This window comes from Cervus canadensis, chromosome 7, assembly GCF_019320065.1.
Source record: "Cervus canadensis isolate Bull #8, Minnesota chromosome 7, ASM1932006v1, whole genome shotgun sequence".
NCBI classification, from domain to species: Eukaryota; Metazoa; Chordata; class Mammalia; order Artiodactyla; family Cervidae; genus Cervus; species Cervus canadensis.
In genome coordinates this window covers 80,414,189-80,439,741 of record NC_057392.1, presented here as the reverse complement: position 1 = coordinate 80,439,741, position 25,553 = coordinate 80,414,189, and the positions used below count along the sequence as shown (strand labels likewise).

General features: G+C 38.8%; 1 protein-coding gene across 2 annotated transcripts in view; it reads left to right on the top strand.

Moving 5' to 3' along the window:
- PPM1L (protein phosphatase, Mg2+/Mn2+ dependent 1L) overlaps positions 1–25,553 on the top strand; it is a 319,305-nt gene that overhangs the window by 211,513 nt on the left and 82,239 nt on the right. For both annotated transcript variants that reach the window (XM_043473838.1, XM_043473839.1), the window contains exon 2: positions 12,031–12,205. In XM_043473838.1, the coding sequence (XP_043329773.1) occupies positions 12,031–12,205 (175 nt within the window). The remainder of the gene's footprint in view (positions 1–12,030; positions 12,206–25,553) is intronic.

Below are 25,553 nucleotides of genomic sequence, written 5' to 3'. Positions count from 1 at the left end.
ATGTCCCTGACATATTGAGTCACCCTCTCTGGTCATTTTGCCACCCGACTGACTAGCATTTGCAGGTCCACAGCTTTGGTTTTCCAGGGCAATTGCAAATCTCCATAATAAGCATAGGGTAACCTTTACATACTTCAGGTTTAAGCCTGAGACTTTTTCCTGATGCTGTGTGTCTAGAAGGAATCAAATTTGCCTCCTTGAGGCATAATTACAAATTCCGAAATGCAAGATGGTCCTGTGAAAGATGCTTTTCTTATTTAAATAACCCCTCCAGGTTAGAAGTGGCAAAGACTAAAAATGGCAAGAAATGATGCTCTTGGCAGGCGAGAGAAAGGAACAACTCCCTTGCTTTCTGTCCTCTTTTGGTGGGCAAGGACACTCACTCTGACGTTGTTTTGAACTGCCTGCAGCCAAAGAGCTGTTGTCAAGAGTTAATGATATGTTCCCCCAAGAAAGATGGATGCCAAGGTGGACCTAAGTAAATTCACCTGTGGTCCGTGCTGGCTGCTGCCAACTCAGCACATGCCCGCTCGTCTCCCTTCAAGGGCAGGGCAACCTTGTCTGCAGTAAAAATATTACTCCCTTCTCTCTCTGTCTTCCTGTGGCACGAATTTTGAAGCATCTCCTCTATCTGCTGATTATGTAGCCATCATCCCTGAGTTTACTATTCCTAAAATTCAGCTCTTTCCTGCCCAGCATTTACAGAATTGATCCCCCACTTTCACCTCCCTTGTGTGTCCTCCTCAGTGTCAAAGTCTTCCTCTCCCCAGAGGGTCACTGCTCAGATGCCCTCAGAGCCAGAGATAGCACCTTACTGTGTGGGGGATTAGTGTGCGTTTACCCTTAGCATGGGTCCAAGGATCAGCCCCTTTGCTTTAGTCTCCTTTTGATCCAGTCTTAGAAGCCTGTGTCCATACATGATTGACACTCCTATCAGAAACAGTAGCAGTGTGTGTTCAAGGCAGGCATACCTGCTATGTAAATATAAACTGAGAGGCACTGGCATCAATTACTGGTCCCATTCATTTCAGTGGAGCTAGAGGATGTGTCTCTGCCAAATTACAGTGTGTGTGTGTGTGTGCACATACATACATTAAATGAAAGGGGAAGGGTAACTTATAAAATCAGATACTTTGAAAGATAGTAAAATTCCAAAATTTCTTTTTATTTGTTTTATCTTGGCAAAGCACAGTTGGACCATCCTTGAGGCAAAAGTGGCTATTTCTTCTTAAGATGAATTTCCAGGTTTTGTAATCTTAGAATCTCATCTGTTGGTTTTTCAAAGTTGCTTAAAATTGGGTCTTTACATCAGAATCCTCATTTACAACACAACTCATTACACAGTCAATGATAAAATCCATTCCTTGGCTTTGAAAATATCTTCTAAGTGGGAATTTATTGAGTTTGAATACCACATTTCCTTTAAATATCATACCTAACTTTTTAAATGCAAAATTGCGTTTTATATATACGGTCTTGGGAGAAGGCAATGGCAACCCACTCCAGTGCTCTTGCCTGGAGAATGCCATGGATGGAGGTGCCTGGTAGGCTGCAGTCCTTGGGGTCGCGAAGAGTAGGACACGACTGAGCGACTTCACTTTGACTTTTCACTTTCATGCATTGGAGAAGGAAATGGTAACTCACTCCAGTGTTCTTGCCTGGAGAATCCCAGGGATGGTGGAGCCTGGTGGGGTGCCGTCTATGGGGTCACACAGAGTCGGACACAACTGAAGTGACTTAGCAGCAGCATATAGGGTCTTAGACTTGGTTGTAAAATAGAACATTTGATTTAAAAGAAGGCAGCAAGAAAGCTTCCCACATCTACGAAATATGCAATATTAAATAAAAATTATAAGACATATTTCCATAGTTAAGGACATCAGAGGCCTATTTTTATTTTATATCTATTAAAATTAAAATGAATAGTAACTTGCCCTTTGCAGATTCCTAGAGAAAAATCCTAAAAGTGATTTGAACATAGTTCTAATTTACTCATGATCTTTCTCCAATGGAGGCTATATTAGAATAGAATTCAATATCACTTAATATCTTCTTGAAAATAGCTTTTGCCTCTCTGAAACTTGTAACCAAAATCATTAGTTTGAAATTTTTCTTTGGAGTTTTCTAAAATAAGTCTAATACTTTTCCTCCTGGAGGTTTTTCTTTTTTAGGGAGTAGTAGATAACTCTGTAAAATACAGAGGTGGACCATTTTCAGGCTTACAGTTAAATGTTCAAAGTAAATTTAATGTTCACTTTACTCTGTTTTCCCATTATATTCAATAGCATCTCCATCATCTTTAGCTTCCAGTTTTGCAACATTGAGGCCATTTTATGGGTTTTTCTTTTCCATGGGTCACCAGGCTTTGCTTCTGTGCTCTCGTTCTCTTCTCAAGGGCTTTAGCCTAGCCTGGGGCTGCTTTACCCTGCAAAGAAAGGGACCACAGTAGGCATTGTCTTCTTTGTAAAATATGATTTTTTTTTTTTCTTCTCTGGTTCAAAAGTGTTTGGTGATTCCTGCGCCAATCCACCACTCACTGTATACCAAGGATAAATTAGCTAACCTCTCTGAGTCTGTTTCCTCATCTATAAAAACCAGTAAGGGTTGTTGAAAGGATGAAATAAGCAAACACGTGTGAAGCATTCAGCACAGGGCTTGGTACCCAGAAAATAGTCAGTCATTTTTCTGTTTTTTATTTTAGAAAATTTGGAAAACGAAGAAAACTGCATAGAGAAATATCAACCAAACTCTTTAGTCTGAGATAACTAATGATACATGTTAGTGTAATTCAGCCATTTCCCTCTCATATGTGTAGTAAGCAAACTGCTTTGTAATCTGTTTTTCATTATGAACGTTTTCTCACATTATTAGTATTCTTTCATAACATGATTTTTAATGATAGCTGCATTGTATTCCATTTCTCAGCTATCCCGTAATGTAATCAACCATTTTCTAGACAAATTTTCATTATCTTGAATAATACTTGGATAAACATGTTTGCTACACAACTCTTTATGCTCATCTTTAACTTTTTCTTCAATTCTCGAAAGGACAGTTACTAAGTTAAAAGTGTAAACTAAAGTTTTGGTTCCACTTTTTCATTTGCTTGTCCAAAAAGATTGTCTGATTTATATTCCAATCACAGTGTAGAAGGCCAGTCTTCCTTTACTTCAGGCTTTTTGTCTTCTTGCTTTAATCGTTTTTCTGTTTCAATGCACTGTAAACTCAATTTCAAGCAAATTTCATTCTTCCGCAAACAAGATTTGATAATTTATTCACTCTTTTTTACTTCCTTGGTGGCTCAGATGGTAAAGCGTCTGTCTACAATGCAGGAGACCCGGGTTCGATCCCTGGGTCAGGAAGATCCCTGGGAGAAGGAAATGGCAACCCACTCCAGTATTATTACCTGGAAAATGCCATGGATGGAGGAGCCTGGTAGGCTACAGTCCATGGGGTCACAAAGGGTCGGACTCGATTGAGCGACTTCACTTTCTTTCACTTTCACTTTTTCTCTCTTTTTGATGTTTCAGTTGTTTCTTCTTACTAATCTCTACAAGTCAAAACTCCCTGGTTTAACAGGGGGTTAAAACTTCTTCACCTGCCAGCTGCCTCATACTCCTAGTTTCATGGACTTCTTTTATTATTCTTCCCCATGAAGTCACATTCACCACATTATAGATTGCTTTTCTTTCCTCCAACAAGAGTTTCTAACCTCGAAACTGATCCCTAAACTCCATCAGCATTATTTCCTGATTCTTTTTCTTGTGCCCTCTTTAATTTCTCTCCCTAAAGGCTGCTCGACACTTACCATAGCTCATATGTTAAACAAATAGTAATTTATCTCAAGATTCACGTCTATTTTTGTATTGGTTTGTAAAATGCATTTTTCCAGTGTTTCAGCTGTGTGGTGTTGGCATGCTAAAACTGCAGGTTTGTGGCAGAGGTTTGTTCTCCCAGCAGTGTCAAATCTAATGTGCTTCACTCAGCAGACACTCAATTAATTAGAATTGGCTGGCTGACAGGTTTTCTTTTTTTAAGATGAACTGTGAAGCATTTAGCAGCTTTTAAAATACACTAGTTTATTTATTTATTTATTTTTGCACACTCCTCCCCATCCCCTGCAAAATGATTTCATAGACATTGGTTATTTCTTAAAGAACATACAACTGATAGAGTTAGTAGTGTTTTTGCATAATGACCAGTATGAGCATTCTACCTAGTAGGTTCCCAGAATTTAGATCCTTAATTTTTCTGCTTCTTTTATCTTTTTCATTCATTGAAGCTTTTTACAGGGTTTATTCCAGCCTTTTACTGTCTTCCAGAATGAAGTTGGCATGGGTAATAAAAATGTATGCAAATTCCATAAGAAGGGGTTTGGGGCACCTTTTCTGCATGGTCTCAAAACTTTTAGCCCATCTTTTTATTCCATCATCTTCCCAGTTATAACCAAAAGAACCCATGAACCTGTATCATCCACTTTCTGCCCTGAGGTTTCTCTGCCACCTCCTGGGGCATGTTTGGGAACCTACTCAGCAGTTCAGCTAAGCAATACCTGAGTGTCCGGGCTGCATTAACACCCTGCAAGGCAACCCTTCACTCAGGAACACTTTCCTGAGGCACTCTATGTGACTGCTCAGAGAACCCCTAAAAGAATTGAGTTCATTCCCAAATGAAGAAATAAAGGCAAGAATGGAGAAGATCAAACTGCTATGGAGAGGATGTTGTTAAATAGAGCTTCATATGCGGCTTGGTATATGAAGTACATAACTAACCATGTTGGCATGTGGATGATGTTGTGGATTTAAGTTGTTTATTTCCTAAAATAATGGCTCCAATAATAATTAAAGACTGAGTGTAGTTCCATTTGCCAGTAGAAGACCACACCTTTCTTGAGTCATGAAAGGAAGTTCTGATTACAAAGAATGGTGAATTGTCTGGAAGTTTTCTCTGAAAGCTATCTCAAAGTCCCTGATTCTTGGATATGGTAAAGATATTAAGCTTCTGTGGTACAGAGCGCTGAACTTGGTGCTGGGGAAATACAATTCTTGTATCTTACAATGATATGTAAGATACAGTCTTCACATCAGCCAAACTGGGGAGCTAAAATACCTGTGCCTCTATAAAAACTTGAAAGACTATTGGCTGCTATTAGATGGGTTCACTAACAGAATTATAACACTTGAGCCCAGTTTGAAGGATGTGAAGGATTGGCCAAATCCATAATCTACCTGTGTGCTATGCTTAGTCACTCAGTCGTGTCTGACTCTTTGCAACCCCATGGACTGTAGCCCGTCCATGGGGATTCTCCAGGCAAGAATACTGGAGTGGGTTCCCATGCCATCCTCTGGGGGATTTTCCCAACAAGCCAGGGGTCAAACCCAGGTCTCCCACATTGCAGGCGGTTTCTTTACCATCTGAGCCTCCAGGGAAGCCCAATAATACTTGAGTGGGTATCCTATCCCCTTCTCCAGGGTAACTTCCCGACCTAGGAATCAAACCGGGATCTCCTGCATTGCAGGCAGATTCTTAAACAGCTAAGCTACCAGGGAAGCCCATATTCTGCCTACTTTCACTCAGAGTTATTGTGAAGACACAGAGTGATAGCCACCTAAATTGCTGAGAAAAGTATAAAGTACCACACAAATGCAAGACTCAAGATTGTAACAAAGTACTATTTCTGGAATAGTTTATGAGAATATTCAGTTTAGAACTTAAGTTTCTAGTTCAGTTTAGTTGCTCAGTCCTGTTCAACTCTTTGCGACCCCATGAGTCACAGCACACAAGGCCTCCCTGTCCATCACCAGCTCCCGGAGTTTACCCAAACTCATGTCCTTCGAGTCGGTGATGCCATCCAGCAATCTCATCCTCTGTCGTCCCCTTCTCCTCCTGCCCCCAATCCCTCCTAGCATCAGGGTCTTTTCCAGTGAGTCAACTCTTTGCATGAGGTGGCCGAAGTATTGGAGTTTCAGCTTCAGCATCAGTCCTTCCAGTGAACACCCAGGACTGATCTCCTTTAGGATGGACTGGTTGGATCTCCTTGCAATCCAAGGGACTCTCAAGAGTCTTCTCCAACACCACAGTTAAAAGCATCAATTCCTTGGTGCTCAGCTTTCTTCACAGTCCAACTCTCACATCCATACATGACCACTGGAAAAACCATAGCCTTGACTAGACAGCACTTATCAATGATGAAAGAATAGATAAGTAATCCTATTTTTTAATTTTGTTTTTCACTTCACTTTTAGAATTCCGGTGAAAGTTTAAAATTTAAGCTGCTCTTTGTACTATTACTTGTGCAATAATTACAGTCTCAGTTAATAACATGAATGCCTGTTTTTTTATTGAGATATAATTGACTTATTAGTTTCATGTGTACTACATAATAATTCAGTATTTGTGTATATTGTGAAATGATCACCACAGTAAGGTCTAGTTAATCACACATCATTATGCATATTTTTCTTTTGATGCAAACATTTAAAATCTGTTTTCTTATCAACTTTCAACAATGCAATACAGCATTATTAACTGTAGTCACCATGCTGTACATTATAACCCCAGGACTTATTTTATAAGTGGAGGTTTGGTATCTTTTGACTGCTTTCACCCATTTCGCTCACCTCTGGCAATCACCAGTCTGTTCTCTATATCTGTGAGTTTGGTTTTTGTGTTTTTATTTTTCACACGTGAGATCGTGTGGTATTTTTATGACAGCCAGCCTACTTTTTAGCACAGGTTTTTGCTAGAATGTAAGGTTTTAACTGACATTTGAATCCACTTAGAGAATCACCTCAGTATAAAGGTGATTTCTTGAAATATCTTGAAAGAAGCTAATATTTTGCTAGAGTTGTTTCTTTCTGTTCTTCTTAAAAGTCTTTCCCAGTGGAAAGAACTCTCTACAGTAGTCCCTGAGTGTCCACAGAGGATTAGTTCCAGGACCCTCTCAGATGCCAAAATCCAAGTCACTCAAGCTGCATATAAAAAGGTGTAGTATTTACATATAACCTATGCATGTGCTTTAAATCATCTGTAGATCACTTATAATACCTAATACAATGTAAATGCTATGTAAATAGTTGTTAGATACCGTGTAAATCCTATGTAAACAGTTGCTGGCATGGCAGATTTGATTTTTGCTTTATGGAATTTTCTGAATTTTTTTTTAATTTTTAAAAATTGAGGTATAGTTAACACACAACATTATGTTAGTTTCAGGTGTCCAACGTAATCATTTGACAATTAAATGTATTACAAAATGATCTCCACAGTAAGTCCAATAACCATCTGTCACCACACAAAATTTTTACAGTGTTATCTGCTACAGTCATGCTCTGAGATATTGCAGATTTGGTTCCAGACCACTGAAATAAAGCTAATATTGCAATAAAGTGAACCATACAATTTTTTTTTGGTTTCTGAGTGCATATAAAATTTATTATAGCCTATTAAGTGTACAGTAGCATTATGTCTAAAAAAAGTATGATGTACATACCTTTTATTTAGAAAAAGTTTTTGTTCAACTGCTCAGTCATGTCTGACTCTTTGTGACCCCATGGACTGCAGCACCTAGGCTTCCCTGTCCTTCACTATCTCCTGGAGCTTGCTCAAACTCACATCCATTGAGTCGGTGATGCCATCCAACCATCTTTTCTTCTGTCATCCCTTTCTCCACCTGCCTTCAATCTTTCCCAGCATCAGGGTCTTTTCTAATGAGTTGGCTTTTTGCATCAGGTGGCCAAAGTATTAGAGCTTCAGCTTTAGCATCAGCCCTTCAAATGAATATTCAGTATTGATTTCCTTTAGGATTGACTGGTTTGATCTCCTTGTAGTCCAAGGGACTCTCAAGAGTCTTTCCAATGCCATAGTTCAAAAGCATCAGTTCCTTGGTGCTCAGCCTTTTTTATGGTCCAACTCTCACATCAATACATGACTACTGGAAAAACCATAGCTTTGACTAAATGGACCTTTGTCAGCAAAGTAATTAAAAAATACTATATTGCTAAAAATTGCTGACCACAATTTTATAATGTAGGGCTGCCACAAACCTTCAATTTGTTAAAAAAAAACAAAAACAAAAAGAAAAAGCAATAAATGATAGCATAGTAAAACAAGGAATGCCTATATATTCCTTATGCTGTATAGTACATCTCCGTGATTTATTTATTTTATAACTTGAAGTTTGCACCTCTTAATCCCCTTTACCTATTTCACCTGACCTCCCATTCTGTCTCCTCCACCTCTTTCTATCCATGAGTTTGTTTTTCTCTTCCTTGGTTTGTTCATTTGCTTTTTAGATTCCACATGTAAATGAGATCACATAGTATTTGTCTTTCTTTGCCTAATTTATTTCACTTAGCATAATACCATTTTGCTGCAAATGACAAAATTTTATTCTTTTTCATGACTGAGTTATGTTCCTTTGCACATATGTACCAGATCTTCTTTTATCCATTCTTCTATCAATGAACTTCTAGCTTACTTCCGTATCTTGGGTATGCTTCCCTGGTGGCTCAGATGGTGAAGAATCTGCCTGCAATGCAGATGACCTGGGTTTGATCCCATGGACAGAGGAGCCGGGCGGGCTACAGTGGATGGGGTTGCAAAGAGTCGGACACAACTGAGTGACTAACAGACACACAAATACACAAGATAGGCTGCTGGAACTGTCCCTGTGGTTGTGTGGAATTTGTCCATGATCCAACAGACATTTTTAGGTTGCTTCCATATCTTGGCTTTAGTAAATAGTACTGTACTGAACATATGGCTGTTTTTGAGTTAGTGGGTTTTCTCTCCCCTTGGTTAAATACTCAGAAGTGGAATTTCTAGATTGGTTGGCAGTTTTTTAATAGTATTTTTAAGTTAATGTATTGTTTCATCTCTGGCTGCACTGGAAGTTCATTGTTGTGTACAAGCTTTTCTCTAATTGCAGCAAGTGGGGGCTATTGTCTAGTTGTGGTGCACAGGCTTCTCATTTCAGTGGCTTCACTGGTTGTGGAGCATGGACTCTAGGCATTCAGGCTTCAGTAGTTGCAGCGCACAGACTTAATTGCCCTGCAGCATGTGGGATCTTCATGGACCAGGAATGGAACCCACGTCCCCTGCATTGCACGGTGGACTCTTAACTACTGGACCACCAGGAAGCCTCGTGGTTCTATTTTTAATTTTAAAGGAACCTTCATGTTGTTTTCCATAGTGGATACACCAACTTACACTCCAGCCAACAGTGCTCAAGGGTTCCCTTTTCTCCATATTCTCACCAACACTTGTCATTTGTTGTCTTTTTGACGACAGCCATTCTGATAGGTGTGAGGTGATAGCTCATTGTGATGTTGATTTGCATTTTCCTGATGATTAGTGACTTTGAGCATCTTTTCATGTGTCTGTTAGCCAGCCATCTGTATGTCTTCTTTGGAGAAATGTCCATTCAGTTTCTCTGCCCATTTTTTAAATGGATTAAAAAAAAAATTGAATTGTATGACTTCTTTATATAATTTGGACAATAACCCCTTATCAGATCTGCCATTTACAAATATCTTCTCCTGTTCAGTAGGTTGTCTTGTTGTTTTGTTGATGGTTTCCTTTGCTGTGCAAAAGCTTTCTAGTTTGATGTTGTTTTACTTTTGTTTATTTGTGCTTTTGTTTCCCTGGCCTGAGGAGATAGAGCCAAAAAAATATTGCTGAGATCAATGTCAGAGACCATACTGACTGTGTTTTCTCCTAGGGGTTTTATGGTCTCAGGCCTTTTAAGGCCTGTAATCCATTTTGAGTTCATTACTGTACATGGTGTAAGACAACGGTCCCCTTGCTGTGGGCATGCTGGTGCTCGGGCTGGCTGTAAGGCCTGGTTGCCACTGTTGCAGATGTTCTGGTATGACCCGTAGGGTGAGACCCACTGTGGGGGTATGCTGGTGCCCGCCAAGGGTGCCTAGTCATGCTGGCAAGTTTGTGGGCCATGTTGGAGGGGCCCTGGTGCTGGCCGAGGGCACTCACCCAGACTGATGGGGCAGGTTTCTTTCCATATATTTTCCACCTGCAGCTGATTGAAGCCACAGATTTGGAACCTGTAGATACAGAGGGCTGACTGTCCATGAAATGATACTGTTTTAGAAATGAAATGCCAACATTTAACTCCACTTTAGTAAAAAATATTGGCTCTGTTCCAAGACTTAACATCACGATTTTAATTAGAAGAGTATATCAGTGGACACAATGGGAAGAAAATGTGTGGTTTGCTTTCAGTAAAACTTTTTCAGTGTACATTACTTTTTCAGTGTACATTATGGAATTATTTCTTGTACCTCATAGATATTTCCAAGGGGAAAAAATCAAAGACACGTGTTACACTGAAGAGCAAGGTAGTGTGAATTCTGAAATAGTTATTCAAATAACTATTTGAATAGTTATTTGCAGTGTGTTTCTTCATTTTCCATTGTCAGTAGAAAATTGTTATTAAATTCTAGAATTAAATATGTTGCACTAATGTGCTGAGTCCATTTACATTTTATGGGATAATTGTATTTGTTCTGCACTAGGTAGCTGGCAGAGAAAACGAGTGGTGTTTGGTGATATTTTAAAGTTGTAGTTTCATCAGCAACCAACTTGGAGGATCTAAATATAAATCTGGAAGTGAAGTGTTGTGTGCTATATTTGGCTGCTCTGAAGACTGAAATATAGTTTTTCCCATCACTTCCCAGTGGGTTTTTCCTGAGAATCAGTTGTCATTCTTCTGGCAAGTTATTTTTCCATCCTAAATTGTGCTAACGTTTAGAAGGAAAACTACAAAAGTTACCCCCCAAAAAACATATTTTAAAGATAATGTTTTTAATTATGGGAATTTTTAAAAAATATGTAAATGTGTCTTCACCTTGTTCTGGGGCCATACCCCAGAGACAATACTGTTTAACAATTTCTTTTATTTTAGTTTTCTAGTAATTGTGAATATAATTATAAATTGTATATATATATATATATATATATATGCCTTCATTTATTTTATCAACTTTAGACCCTCTATGTATGATGCAGGGCTGCACTATAAGAAGATGCCAACACCCTTGGTATTCTCAGGAGATGTGTTTTAAGAATTTAAGAACTCAGTTCTTCTGAGTCATACATGCTGCTCTATTACTTAATTTCTCCCTTGAAGTTCTACTTAACTTTAACTGTGATTCTCAGCTGGAAGGGAGAAAAGTGTGCTATGGCCTCAGTCCAGCAGAAGAATGTATCAGAATCTTTGGGAAGATCTTTTTCAGATGTCTTCCTTCCTACCTCTTAAGGGAAGCTCGGTTGCTTGGTTGAAAGTCATTGTGTGTGATTTTGGGTGTCACTAGTTGAGAGTTTATTATGCAGATAGTCCAGAAGCAGGGAAAAAAGTTCAGAATAATATATATAATTTACATATAATAAAATATATATTTCTATATGCATATATACATATATAAAGGCCAAGATATTTTAGTGGCAAACAGTTCTTTGTTCAGGCTGAGGCATCATTGTTTTAGATCTCTTCATTTTCTGTTTCTCCTATTATTCCATTATTAACCCTTGCAGAGGGCTTTCCTTTTTATTTGCTTCACAAGAGTTCCTGCCTAAGCATTAAGGAGCAGAGAACAAGAAAGCAAAGCAGAGATGTGGATGCCTCAGCATGGTAGGGCTTCCTGCTCAGATGAGTTACTAGCTTCTGTATTCTAGACAAGGGTGAGTCAGATTATCTCCAGTAGAATTACTATCACTGGGCCTTCCAGGTTCAGTGGAATAGTTGAAACTCTGAGGTCTCACTCCATAAATGCCACTCCGCATCGTTTATACCTTTAAACCTGGTGGAAAACTCTTAAAAGTCTGTGATTTTGTGTATTTGACACCTAAACTTGGTACAGTGGAGTCTAAAAATGACAACAACAGTGACAAGGACATGTTTGTGTAAAGAGCTGGTTCCACAGTACTCTGGAGTTCTCACTGCAGCACCTAAAGGGAAGTGAAAAACCTAAGATGAGAAATACTAATGGGGTTCACTGTTTGTTTTATCTGCAGACAGCAGCTGAATATGTAAAATCTCGACTCCCAGAGGCCCTTAAACAGCACCTTCAAGACTACGAGAAAGACAAAGAAAACAGTGTATTATCTTACCAGACCATCCTTGAGCAGCAGATTCTATCCATTGACCGAGAAATGCTAGAAAAATTGACTGTATCCTATGATGAAGCAGGTATGTTGGTCTTTAATACATACACACACACACACACATGCATGCACACATACAATGTTTTCTTCCTAAAGAAATTTTTTTTTTAGATTTTGGTTACATTTAGGTCCCTTTCTTTGATAGAAGATGAAGGGTAGACTGGATTCAAAGTTATATAACATGGATTAGCAGTAAATTTCATCTCTGAAGTTTTAGTATCAAAGACTTTAATCAAGAGATTTCTAAAAATGGCTCTTAAATATCAAATCCTGTTAAAATTTTTTGTTCTTTTTTAAATGGAATTTTTCTGGCCTTTTATCAGCCATGTGCTTCTACTGATTTAATCTTTTAAAGTGTCACTTCAGTTTTAGATGTGAGCTGAAAACTTTTACATCCAATAATCCAAGAACTGTTAGTTGTTTCAAGTATTATTTTTTAATTTCAGAAATTTTCTTCTCTAAAGAGGTACCATTTTTTCCCCTGAAGTTTCAAGTTGAACTTGACTTTCTTTTCCTTTAGTTCCTCAGATGAATCCTAGCCCCTAACACCACACTGGACACTTTGGTTTACTGCCTTCTGTAAGTTCATATTATCGAAAAGAGGTTTTTAATGAAGGAACTTACTAATGAAGGCCTGGATTGACCTCCCTTGTAATACCGTTTTATCTATTACATGGTCTGTCAGCTAAAACCTAATTGTAATGAAACCAGTGCCATATTACTTGGAATTATTAAAATCTTTAATAAAACTAAACTTATTCAGGAGAAATATCTTGATTAAAATGATCATACCACCTCTGCATCCCACCCTTCCACAGAATGGATTAAGAAGTATGGGAAAATAGGTTTCTAGTGGTTAAACACTAGTAGTATTAATCCCCCTTTTAATACCAGCATCTTCTGTTTCTCTTTCTACAAAGGAATTGTTATTATGCATCTTATTTCTTTCACACGATCTAAACAGTCTCAGTGCTGACATTCTTAACATTGAATTTCAAGCTTAAATAGCAAACAGAAGAGCAAACCTTTAAAAAAAAATTTCTGCACATGCCTAACCACCGATGCACCTTTTGTGGTGATTAAGCTGTCCACATTTTCACTCAGACTGCTAACCTGTTTATATTCGCAGGGTAGATACACATGTCTAGGCTTGCCCAGGACATCACTACTCTCTCTGATTCTTCTTTGCTTTATTGATTGTGGGAAAGACACGGTGACTTTCTTCTGCTTGTTGGGCTTTTAGTTATTTAGCGTCTGTATTTGTCTTGTTTTTAACATTCTTCTCTTTGGAATGCTCAGTCATCTCCTCTCTCATCCTATTGGAGTAACGTAAGGCTATGACCAGCCCTGTCAAAATAATTTTTAAAGTTTCAAGCTTCTCAGAGATTATGGAACTCAAATAGTCCATCTGCTTCCTGTCCCCATAACCATGTTTTAAATTTTATTTGAAGTATAGATGATTTAAATATTGTATTAATTTCTGCTGTACAGCAAAGTGATTGTGTTATATGTGGATATATATTCTTTTTCATGTTCATTTTCGTTATGGTTTATCACAGGAAATTGATTATAGTACCCTGTGCTACATCATAGGACCTTGTTTATCTATCTCTATATATACTAGTTTGCATCAACTATTTCCAAACTCTCCGTTCATTCAACCCCTTCTCCCTCCCCCTTGGCAACCACAGGTCTGTTCTCTAAGCATGTTTCTGTTTCATAAATAGGTTCATTTGTGTCATATTTTAGATTCCACATATAAGTGATATCGTATGCTATTTGTCTTTTTCTGACTTACTTCATTTAGTATGATAATCTCTAGGTCCATTAATGTTGCTAAAATGGCATTTTTTTTTCATTGTTTTTTTATGGCCGAGTAACATTCCATTTTGTGTGTGTATTTATATACACACATATATATGTATATATGTATACCACATCTTTGTACATTCATCTGATGGTGGACGTTTAGGCTGTTTCCATGTCTTGGCCATTGTAAATGGTGCTCATATGAATATTGAGGTGCATGTGTATTTTCAAATTATAGTTTTGTTTGGGTAGGTATATGCCCAGGAGTAGGATTGCTGGATCGTATGGCAACTCCATTTTTATTTTTTTGAGGGACCTCCACACTTTAACACAGTGGCTGTGCCAATGTACATTCCCACCAACAGTATAAAAGGATTCCCTTTTTGCCACATCCTCTCCAACATTAGCATCTTTTCACCTGTCTATTGACTATCTTTATGTCTTCTTTGGAGAAATGTCTGTTTAGGTCTTCTGCTCAGTTTTCAATTGAGTTGCTTAGGCTGTTGTTATTGAATTATGTGAACTGTTTGTCTATTTTAGAAATTAAGCCCTTACTGGTCACATCATTTGCAAATATTTTCTCCCAGTCCATAGGTTGTCTTTTTTAGTTTCCTTTACTGTACAAAAGTTTATAAGCTTGATTAGGTTCCATTTGTTTATTTTTGCTTTCATTTCTATTGCCTTGGAACACTGACCTAAGAAAACATTGGTACAGTTTATGTCAGAGAATGTTCTGCCTGTGTTCTCCTCAAGGAGTTTTATGCTGTCATGTCTTATATTTCATTAAGCCATTTTTAATTTATTTTTGTGTATGGTGAAAGGATGCGTTCTAACCTCATTGATTTACATGTGACTGTTTAACCCTCCCAACACCACTTGAAGAGACTGTCCTTTCTGCATTGTATATTCTTGCCTCATTTGTCAAAGATTAATTGTCCATAAGTGTGTGGGTTGATACTTGGGCTTTCTCTTCTGTTACATTGATCCATATGTCTGTTTTTGTGCCAATATCATGCAGTTTTGATTACTGTAGCTTTATAGTATTGTCTGAAGTCTGAGAGGGTTATGCCTCCTGCTTTTTCTCCCCCTTAAGGATTGCTTTGGTAATTCTGGGTCTTTTATGCATCCATGTAAATTTTAGGATTGTCCATTACCATTCTATAATGAGAAAACTGTGACTTGTCTAAAGTAACACAGTTAGTTATAGAGCTGGAACTCCAGCCTCCTAACTACTAATCAAGCTGGGTTGTCATCATATTCATGCAAGTTGTCATTCACTCAGTTGGCGTTTGTGGAATGAACAGCAACATGCTTGGCAGTTGTAAGAAAGAGGGGCGAGCGTAGAAACGGCAGAAAGGAAACTGAGATGTAGAAAACAGAGATCTTGCATAATGAAATCTAGCTAAAACATAGTTTATGTTTTATGTTTATGTTGAAACATAGATTTATGACTTCTAGAGAAAATCTAGCTAAAACATAGATTTATGGCTTCTTGAGAAAAATTGCTGACCATTTGGAATACGTACACTCTATAATATCCATAATCTGTTAAAGTTAAGCTGAGGGGATGTGGAGAAAAGGAACAGTGAAAGTGGCTCAAGTTTTCAGTGGAATTCTTTAGGGGAGGGCATTCGCCTAGACCCTGAAGGACTAACAATGAACGTGGATTCATGAGAAGAGTGATGCAGCCTATGTGATGAAGGGGGCCCAAGGGGACACCAAGGTGAGAGTAAACATCATCTGCCACCTCCCACCATTCAACATTTCCTCCTTCAGGAATTATTTTCCACTCACCTGCACTGTTGTTGAGCAGTGATTAATCTATGTATGACCCTTAGGGACAAATACTTTGGCATGGAATTAACGATCAATAAATTCTGGAGCATCAAACAGTGGTAATAGCTACAGGATCAGTTAGAGGATCTGAATTTCCAGCCTTTGCTCTGGCTTAAAACTGGCATGATTAATGCCTAAGGCCTCTGTTTCTTCATGTATGAAGTTGGGTTAATAAAATCTCATAGGGGTATTATGATAAATTACATAATATTTGGGCAAGTCCTTAATCCTTATTGCAGATGTCACTAATGCTGAATAAGAACAGATACAGATGTTGTCTGTCATTCAGACCAGTTAAAAGTACTGTTTGAGTTTTTTTCTTGACATGTAGTGTTTGGAGAGGCAGAGGCACATTTTAAAACTGATCTTCAGAACCTTTGAGAAGTCAAACAGCATCTATTTGTTAAATCATTCACTCCAGGCTCAGTTTGCCCTTGGTCATTCCTGCATGAGGTGACACGTTTGGTGGGGACTGTGTGTATGCATGAATAAATGAATGTTGCTGTGTGTTGTGAATCAAAACACTGCTTCCTCCTCCCATATATGAATATATGAATGATTTTATTTCAAAGAAGGGAAAATATGAAGTTACTGCTCTTTAACAGAAAAAAAAAAGTCATCATCATACAAAGGAATCAGGACAGAAAATTGGAAATAGTATCCAATACCTTCAAATATAAACATCCTCCACTAAGCCACTCATTAGCTTCGAACCACTTAGCTTCTTGCCATGCTTCCCCAGTTTTACTTCCTCACATTTTTAAGTCAGCTCTCCCAGTTTTAGGCAGTAGTTAGTTGCTAACCAGACAACTTCCTGGTAGCTAGAGAGGTTAATTTGTCTTTAATGCTCATCCACTGATAAATCAGCCTGAGTAACTTAATGACAGTTACTGTCATCTGTGGCTAAACTTCTAAAACCGAATAATGACAAAAAGAAAAAAGTCCTTCAGTGCTTGTCCAGAAGCGGTGACTCACAGCCTTTTCTCCCTCCCTTCTCTTTCTCTCTCTCAGTATCCTCTTGCCCTCTTTAAGTACATACCTATCCTAACGCCTTACTTATTCACAATTCAACTCTGCAGCAACCTGACAGACTTGAAAGCCAGCCAAAAATGGGAAGAAAGCTAAAGCCACATGCAGCCATACCGTGTCACAGGAGCTATAGATTCTCATATAGGATCTATATATTATTATTTTATATATTTCTGACCAGTGAGATTATATGTTCCAATATAATGCATTTTTTTATTATTCTTTTTTCTGAAATTGAGTGTTACATTTTTACTGCAGAAATAGAAATATATATAGTGGTATAATAAGAGACTAATAATTATCTGTAATCCTGCCATGGTGAACAATCTTGGTGTACTTCCCTCAATCTAAACATTCTTGAGATTTGAGATTTTGTACATTTTTCATATCTTGCAGTTTTATATCTTTCTTTTTTTCACTTAACATTATTATCTAAGTGGTTCATTTTATTAAAACCTCTTCATGTGAAGATAATTTTAATGGCTGCATAATGTTCTATTCTTTGAAATTGCTACTCACTAAACATTTCTTAGAAGGAAATTGCTACTCACTCCATTTCTGGAGTGGCAACCCACTCCAGTATTCTTGCCTGGAAAATGCCATGGACAAAGGAGCCTGGTAGGCTACAGTCCATAGGGTTGCAAAGAGTCGGACACGACTGAGTGACTTCACTTTCACTTTCAAACATTTCTTATGTTGGATGATTATGGTTTTTGGATTTGCTATTATGAATAATGCTGCAGTGAATATATACCTTTGTCTACATTTCATATTACTCTAGGGAACAGACTTTCAAAAACATGAATTTAGAATTAGAAGGTAGGGAAGGGGATGATGCTTAGAGCAAAGCCTCAGAGCAGCAAGGAATAACAGCAAAGAGTAAATCCATAAAAAGTAGTCATCATATGGCCCTACACTGTAATTCAAATCAGCATTCACAGACCCTGCATTATAGAGCTGACATCATCGATCTGCTTAACAGTGACCTTCATTCACAGAGAAAAAGTTCAATAATGTTAATTACATTCTGTATATAAAAATAGGAATTGTATGAATTTAAACCACTTTAGATTTTCATCCGGTTGGTTTATTTTTAAGTCAGACTATTAGAGGAATAAAGATTTTTGTGGTATAATTGAAAGAGTGCTTGGAGCCAGAAGACCCAGATTCTGTTCCTAACTCTGCTGCCAACCAGGTATATGACCTTGATTAAGTCACCAAACCTCCCTAAAGCCTATTTCCCTAGAAATGGAAGGTGTGAATAGGATCTCATAGATGTCCTCCATTTCTAAAACTATGATTCTGGTCTTTTGACATGGAAAACTCAGGTAGCCATAGTTTCTGGAAGGTTGCACATAGCTGCTTCATGAATCTTCTGCTTGCTCATTTGCCTTTCTCCTCTTCACAGATATCCAATGTAATTTGTTTAAAAACTGACTAGAAGACAACTGTCACTTAGCTTTTATGGCATGTGCACATGAATTTGCTCAGGCATGCTTTTGTTGGTAAGATATGAGTGAGACTGTATGAGTGAGGCAAAACCAGATTTTGGGAGGAAAGATTCTGAGCCATCATTCATGTATTCTTGTTAAGGCTGCTTAGATTTTTTAAAAATAAATTTATTTATTTTAATTGGAGGCTACTTACTTTACAATATTGTAGTGGTTTTTGCCATATGTTGACATGGATCAGCCACAGGTGTACATGTGTTCCGCATCCTGAACCCCCCTCCCACCTCCCTCTCCATCCCATCCCTCCGGGTCATCCCAGTGCACCAGCCCTGAGCACTTGTCTCATGCATCAAACCTGGACTGGCGATCTGTTTCACATATGATAATATACATGTTTCAATGCTATTCTCTCAAATTATCCCACCCTTGCCTTCTCCCACAGAGTCCAAAAGACTGTTCTTTACATCTGTGTCTCTTTTGCTGTCTTGTATAGGGTCATCATTACCATCTTTCTAAATTCCATATATATGCATTAGTATACTGTATTGGTGTTTTTCTTTCCACTTACTTCACTCTGTATAATAGGCTGCAGTTTTATCCACCTCATTAGAACTGATTCAAATGCATTCTTTTTAATAGCTGAGTAATATCCCATTGTGTATATGTACCACAGCTTTCTTATCCATTCATCTGCTGATGGGCATCTAGGTTGCTTCCATGTCCTGGCTACTGTAAACAGTGCTGTGATGAACACTGGGGTACACATGTCTCTTTCAATTCTGGTTTCCTCGGTGTGTATGCCCAGCAGTGGGATTTCTGGGTTGTATGGCAGTTCTATTTCCAGTTTTTTAAGGAATCTCCACACTGTTCTCCACAGTGGCTGTACTAGTTTGCATTCCCACCAACAGTGTAAGAGGGTTCCCTTTTCTCCCCACCCTCTCCAGCATTTTGTAAGACTGCTTAGATTTTTTTATTAGCACTTATTAATACTAAGCAAAATCTAGCATAAGAAATATGGTTTGCTTTTGATCCATTAATGTTTTTATTTGAATGGAGGTACAAGTTCATACACATATCAATAGATTGGATTTTGCAGAAAGAAATTTCCAAGGAAAAGAGTTGCATGATTCAAAATAGCATTCCACACTGTCTCAGAGAGCATCATTAACCTAAGTATTTAGTGTTTATCATAGTGGGCAATAGTGGTAAAGAACCTACCTGCCAACGCAGAAGACATAAGAGACCTGGGTTCGATCTCTGGGTCGGGAAGATCCCCTGGAGGAGGGCATGGCAACCCACTCCAGTATTCTTGCCTGGAGAATCCCATGGACAGAGAAGCCTGGTGGATTACAGTCCCTAGGTTTGCAGAGAGTCAGACACGACTGAAGCGATTTAGCCCGCACACAGAGTGGGCAAAAGTTGAAGGGTTGAAATAGCCCAAGAGGGAATTTTTTTCTCTCATTATTTACTTTTATGCTGGTATGTTATTCATGTCTCTCTTTGTTGTTTAGTCATTCAGTCATTTCCAACTCTTTGTGACCCATGGACTATGGCATGCCAGGCTTCTCTGTCCTTGGTTATCTCCCGGAGTTTGCTCAATCTCTTGTTCACTGAATCAATGAAGCCATCCTAACCCTAACCCTAACCCTCTGTCACCCCCTGCTCCTCCTGCCCTCAATCTTTCCCAGCATCAGTGTCTTTCCCAATGAGTTGGCTCTTCACTTCAGGTGACCAAAGTATTGGAGCTTCAGTTTCAGCATCAGTCCTTCCAATGAATATTCAGGGTTGATTTCCTTTAGCATTGACTGGTTTGAACTCCCAAGGGACTCTCAAGAGTCTTCAACACCACAGTTCAAAAGCATCAATTCTTTGGTGCTCAACTTTCTTAATGGTCAAACTCCCACATCTGTACATGACTACTGGAAAAATCATAGCTTTGATTAGAAGGGCCTTTGTCAGCAAAGTAATATCTCTGATTTCTAATATGCTGTCTAGGTTTGTCATAGATTTTCTTTCAAGGAGCAAGCATCTTTTAATTTCATGGCTGCAGTCACCATTTACAGTGATTTTGGAGCCCAAGAAAAGAAAGTCTGTCACTGTTTCCATTTTTTCCCCATCCCATCTATTTGCCATGCCATGATCTTCGTTTTGTGAATGTTGAGTTTAAAGCCAGCTTTTTCACTCTCCTCTTTCACATTCATCAAGAGGCTCTTTGTTTCCTCTTTACTTTCTGCCATTAGGGTGGGGTCTTCTGCATATCTGAGGTTATTGATAATTTCTCCCAGCAACCTTGATTCCAACTTATGCTTCATTCAGCCCGGCATTTTGCATGATGTACTCTGCATATAAGTTAGATAAGCAGAGTGACAATATACAGCCTTGACGTACTCCTTTCCCAATTTTGAACCAGTCTGTCATTCCATGTCTGATTCTAACTGTTGCTTCTTGATCTGCATACAGATTTCTCAGGAGGCAGGTTAGGTGGTTCTGGTATTCCCATCTCTTTAAGAATTTTCCACAGTTTGTTGTGATCCACACTCTCAAAAGCTTTAGCGTAGTCAGTGAAGCAGAAGTAGATTTTTTCTAGAATCCCCTTGCTTTTTCTGTGATCCAGCAGGTGTTGTCAATTTGATTTCTGGTTCTTCTGCCTTTTCTAAATCCAGCTTGTACATCTGGAAGTTCTCAGTTCATATACTGTTGAAGCTTATTTTGGAGAATTTTGAGCATGACCTTGCTAGCGAGTGAGATGAGTACAATTGTGTGGTAGTTAAAATATTCTTTGGCATTGCCCTTCTTTGGGACTAGAATGAAAACTGACCTTTTCCAGTCCTGTGGCCGCTGATGCATTTTCCAAATTTGCTGGCGTATTGAGTGCAGTACTTTCACAGCATCATCTTTTAGGATTTGAAATAGCTCAGTTGGATTTGAAATAGCTCACTAACTTTGTTCATAGTGATGCTTCCTAAGGCCCACTTGACTTCATACTCCAAGATGTCTGGCTCTAGGTGAGTGACCACACCACCCTGATTATCCAGGTTATGTCTCTCTAAGTAACCTCAAATTTTTTATAATTTTTTTCTAAAGTTTGGGCATGAATTAATAATCTACACATTCTCTTGTCAAGGATAAAGTAGTGTAACTTGTAATGCCTTGTGTTTGAGGGAATTGTGAGAAGAACAGGTCCATTTATTTGAGAATGATACTTGGTTGCACACTCAAGAACCCCAAGGCATGGGAAACAGAAGTAGAGAGCACCTCCTTTTCCCTTTGGGAAGAGCTGAGTCTGCTCGTGAGTGGGTGGACTCTCCAGCAGGGGAATCTTGTTTTGGGTCTGGAAACATTTGCCGAAGTTGATGCTTTGATCTCTTTCTCAGAGTTAAATCTAAGACCGGCAAAGGTTTTATTTGTTCTTACAGTCCACTAGAAACCTAGACAGCTTTCCGAGGAACACATCTGTCTACCACGTAGAAAGAGCACTTAGAGGTAAAAAGTGGGCCAGACAGTGCAGATGAGGTAGGGAAAGAACTCAGTCAGCTGTTTATTGTGTTCATCTGGGCATCAGTTCAGGCTGGGGGCCCACAGATCCATCGACAAGTGTCAGGCAGTCACGTCCAACTTTCCCAGAGGAAGGAAGGAAGGAGGGACAGCATGAAGCTGTCAACCTTTGCTTGGTGATTGCCTGATGCAGTCCTCCAGTAGGAGTTCCTGAGAGCTGAGCCCCAGCAAAGCTACCTGCCATGAAGACACACCAAGTACTGTAATGCACTTTTTGTTTTTAAAAGGGTGGCAAATGTGCTGTAAGCAATTTAGGAAGTAGCAGGAGGGGTCCCTCCTATCGAGCTTATTTTCTTCTTCTTAATATAGATGGTACCTAGAAGTTATATCTCTGATTTAATTGAGCCGTTAGTGTCAGAGTAACCACTGATCTCAAAAGGAAAGCCATTTACCATCATAGAGAAAAAATTGAATACACATTGAGAAACCAAACCCAGGAAAGAGATTGTGAAATATTTAGGGCCCTCCAAGTTTTCCAAGAACATAAAAAGTGCAGTAAAAGGCCTTTGCGGGAAGTTCTTCACTCTAATAAATAGAGTGAATTTCTCAGTATGTTTCTCAAACACGTCCTAAGGGAAAAGGTGGCTTTAGGTTTCCTTAATTTATGTCTTCAACCACAACCTTATTTCCAAGCTCAGAAGACATTCTCACCAGAGGCTTTGTCAGGATTTGGAAGGAAGAGAAGAACGGGGAAACTTAAGAAAAATGTTATAAAGGAAAATTTAATATTGGTTGTGTAACCTCTGATACAAACTTTTAAATTTATGTAAAAAGTTATATGTTTGATTTTTCCATTATGAGAGTAATATAAATATGTTTTAGAACATTTTTAAACTGTGAAAAAATAGAAGAGGAAAAGATTAGCTGTAATTCTACCACCGAAACATAATGACCATCTTTTGGTATATTTATTTCTAGTCATTTTTCCTTGCTGCATTTTAATAATTTGTGCCCCATTTGATACCTTTTATTCAGTTAACAATGAAATATAATCATATTTCTCAGTGCTCTAACAAGCCACTCATAAGAGTAATTGATAAAGACTGCATAGTATCCTACTGAATGGATATGCCACAGTTAGCATCCCCAGAACCTCTGAACATTTTCAGTTTGGCCCCTCTCTTTTATTCCTGTTTCAGTCCTGGTCACCATGTCACAGTTCATGTCACCTGAATTTGGAGGTCTCTTTCTTATCTGAAAAGATGAGAATGGTAGTATGACTAACCAGAAGCTGATGAAGACTTCTGTAATGCAGCCAGCTGTTAGTCATATAGCAGTGGGAGCAGAGGACGAAAATAGCTAGTTAAAATCTACTTACAAACTCAACTTTTTTCTGGCCAATAATACCAGTCTTTTTAACCAAGATGATTTGAATTTCATTTAATTCTTATATTTTCCCGTTATAGCATGGATTTAAAAGGCCAAAAGATAAAGGGCGAAGGAGTAGCAACTAAACAGAGTGACTTCGCCATCTACAAACTAGGGGACTATCTGCCATGGCTGTTGGAAAGGATCCAGATGCACGATTCACCAGCGCTGGGATTGGTTTCCGTGTTTGTGGCAAGACATTGCAGTTCTCTCCGCTTGGTTTCATTTACCATAAAAAAAAAAACAAAGGACAACGGGTTGGATACATCCTATGCCTCTCGCAGCTTTAACAACGTGTGGCTTTTGTGTCCAGTTCATTTAACTTTCACTGGTTCATTTCCTTCTTTACTCTGTAAACACTAAGTGCCCAGGAACCAGGCACCGTGCCTGCCGCTGGGGATGCCCAGACGACCACATGGCCCTTCACTCCAGGTGTGTGTGGGGGCATACATGTTCGTGTGCACACTTGTGTGGTGCTGGGAGGCCAGAGACACACTGGTAGGAACAGATAACTACAGTACAGGGCACTAGGGGCTACTGCGTGTGCTCAGGGGATAGTGAATGGGTAGAGGAGGAAGGGATAGGATTTGGGATTGAGAAAGTTCTTAGATAAATCAGGAAATGGTAAGAGAACCTATAAATCTCTTGAACTGTTCATCTTGAACTATAACATCAGTTGCATGTCTTAAAGGCAGGTTTATTGTGTGATGCTTTTTTTCTTCTTTGCTCAGTAACTGTGGTTACTATTATACAGACCTATTCTTTTGAAAATATATTTTTATCAATTGACGTACAGTTGATTTACAATGTTGTGTTTCTGGTGTACAGCAAAGTAGTTCTTTTATAGTTTATAATATTGATAATCTTTTCCATTGTAGTTTATTATAAGATATTGCATATAGTGCCCCATTCTATACAGTAGGACTTTTTTGTTTATTTTATGTATCAATTCAGTTCAGTCGCTCAGTCATGTCCAACTCTTTGCGACTCCATGAATCGCAGCACGCCAGGCCTCCCTGTCCATCACCAACTCCTGGAGTTTACTCAAACTCAAGTTCATTGAGTCGGTGATGCCATCCAGCCATCTCATCCTCTGTCGTCCCTTTCTCCTCCTGCCCCCAGTGGTAGTGTATATATGTTAATCTCAAACTCCGAATTTATCCTTCCCTCCCCTTTCCCCTTTGGTAACCATAAATTTGTTTTCCACATTTGTGAGTCTCTTTCTGTTTTGCAAATGAGTTCATTTATACATTTTTTTCTTTTTTTTCTAGAACTCATAGATAAGCAATATCACATGCTATTTGTCTTTTTCTGGCTTACTTCAGTTAGTATGATAATCTCCAGGTCTGTCCATGTTGCTGCAAATGGCATTATTTCATTCTTTTTATAGCTGAATAATATTCCGTTGTATATGTACGCCACATCTTCTTTACCCATTCATCTGTTGATGAACACTGAAGTCGCTTCCAAGTCTTGGCGATGGTAAAGATCGCTGCTATGATCACTGGGGTACATGTTTCTTTTAGATTGGAGTTTTCTCCAGATATATGTCCAGCATTGGGATTGCTGGATCATATGGTAACTCTATTTTTAGTTTTTTAAGGAACCTCCATACTGTTCTCAATAGTGGCTGTACCTATGTACATTCCTACCAGTAATGTAGGAGGGTTCTGTTTTCTTCACATCCTCTCCAGCATTTATTATTTGTAGACTTTTTAATAATGGCCATTCTGAGTGGTATGAGATAGTACCTCACTGTAGTTTTGATTTGTATTTCCCTGATTATTAGTGGGGCTGAGCATCTTTTCATGTGCCTATTGGCCATCTGTACAGACCTATTCTTAACCTCTGCTGTAACATCACCTTCCACATTCTGTGTCACTCTCCAACTAATTTTAGTTTATATTAATTCAGTTCAGTCGCTCAGTTGTGTCCAACTCTTTGTGACCCCAGGGACTACAGCACGCCAGGCTCTCCTGTCTATCACCAGCTCCCAGAGCTTGCTTAAACTCATGTCCATCGAATCAGTGATGCCATCCAACCATCTCATTCTCTGTCGTCCCCTTCTCCTCCTGCCTTCAATCTTTCCCAGCATCAGGATCTTTTCAAATGAGTCAGTTCTTCACATAAGGTGGCCAAAGTGTTGGAGTTTCAGCTTCACCATCATCCTTCCAATGAATATTCAGGGCTGATTTCCTTTAGGATGGATTTGTTGGATCTCCTTGCAGTCCAAGGGACTCTCAAGAGTCTTCTCCAACACCACAGTTCAGAAGCATCAATTCTTTGGCGCTCTGCTTTCTTTATAGTCCAACTCTCATATCCATA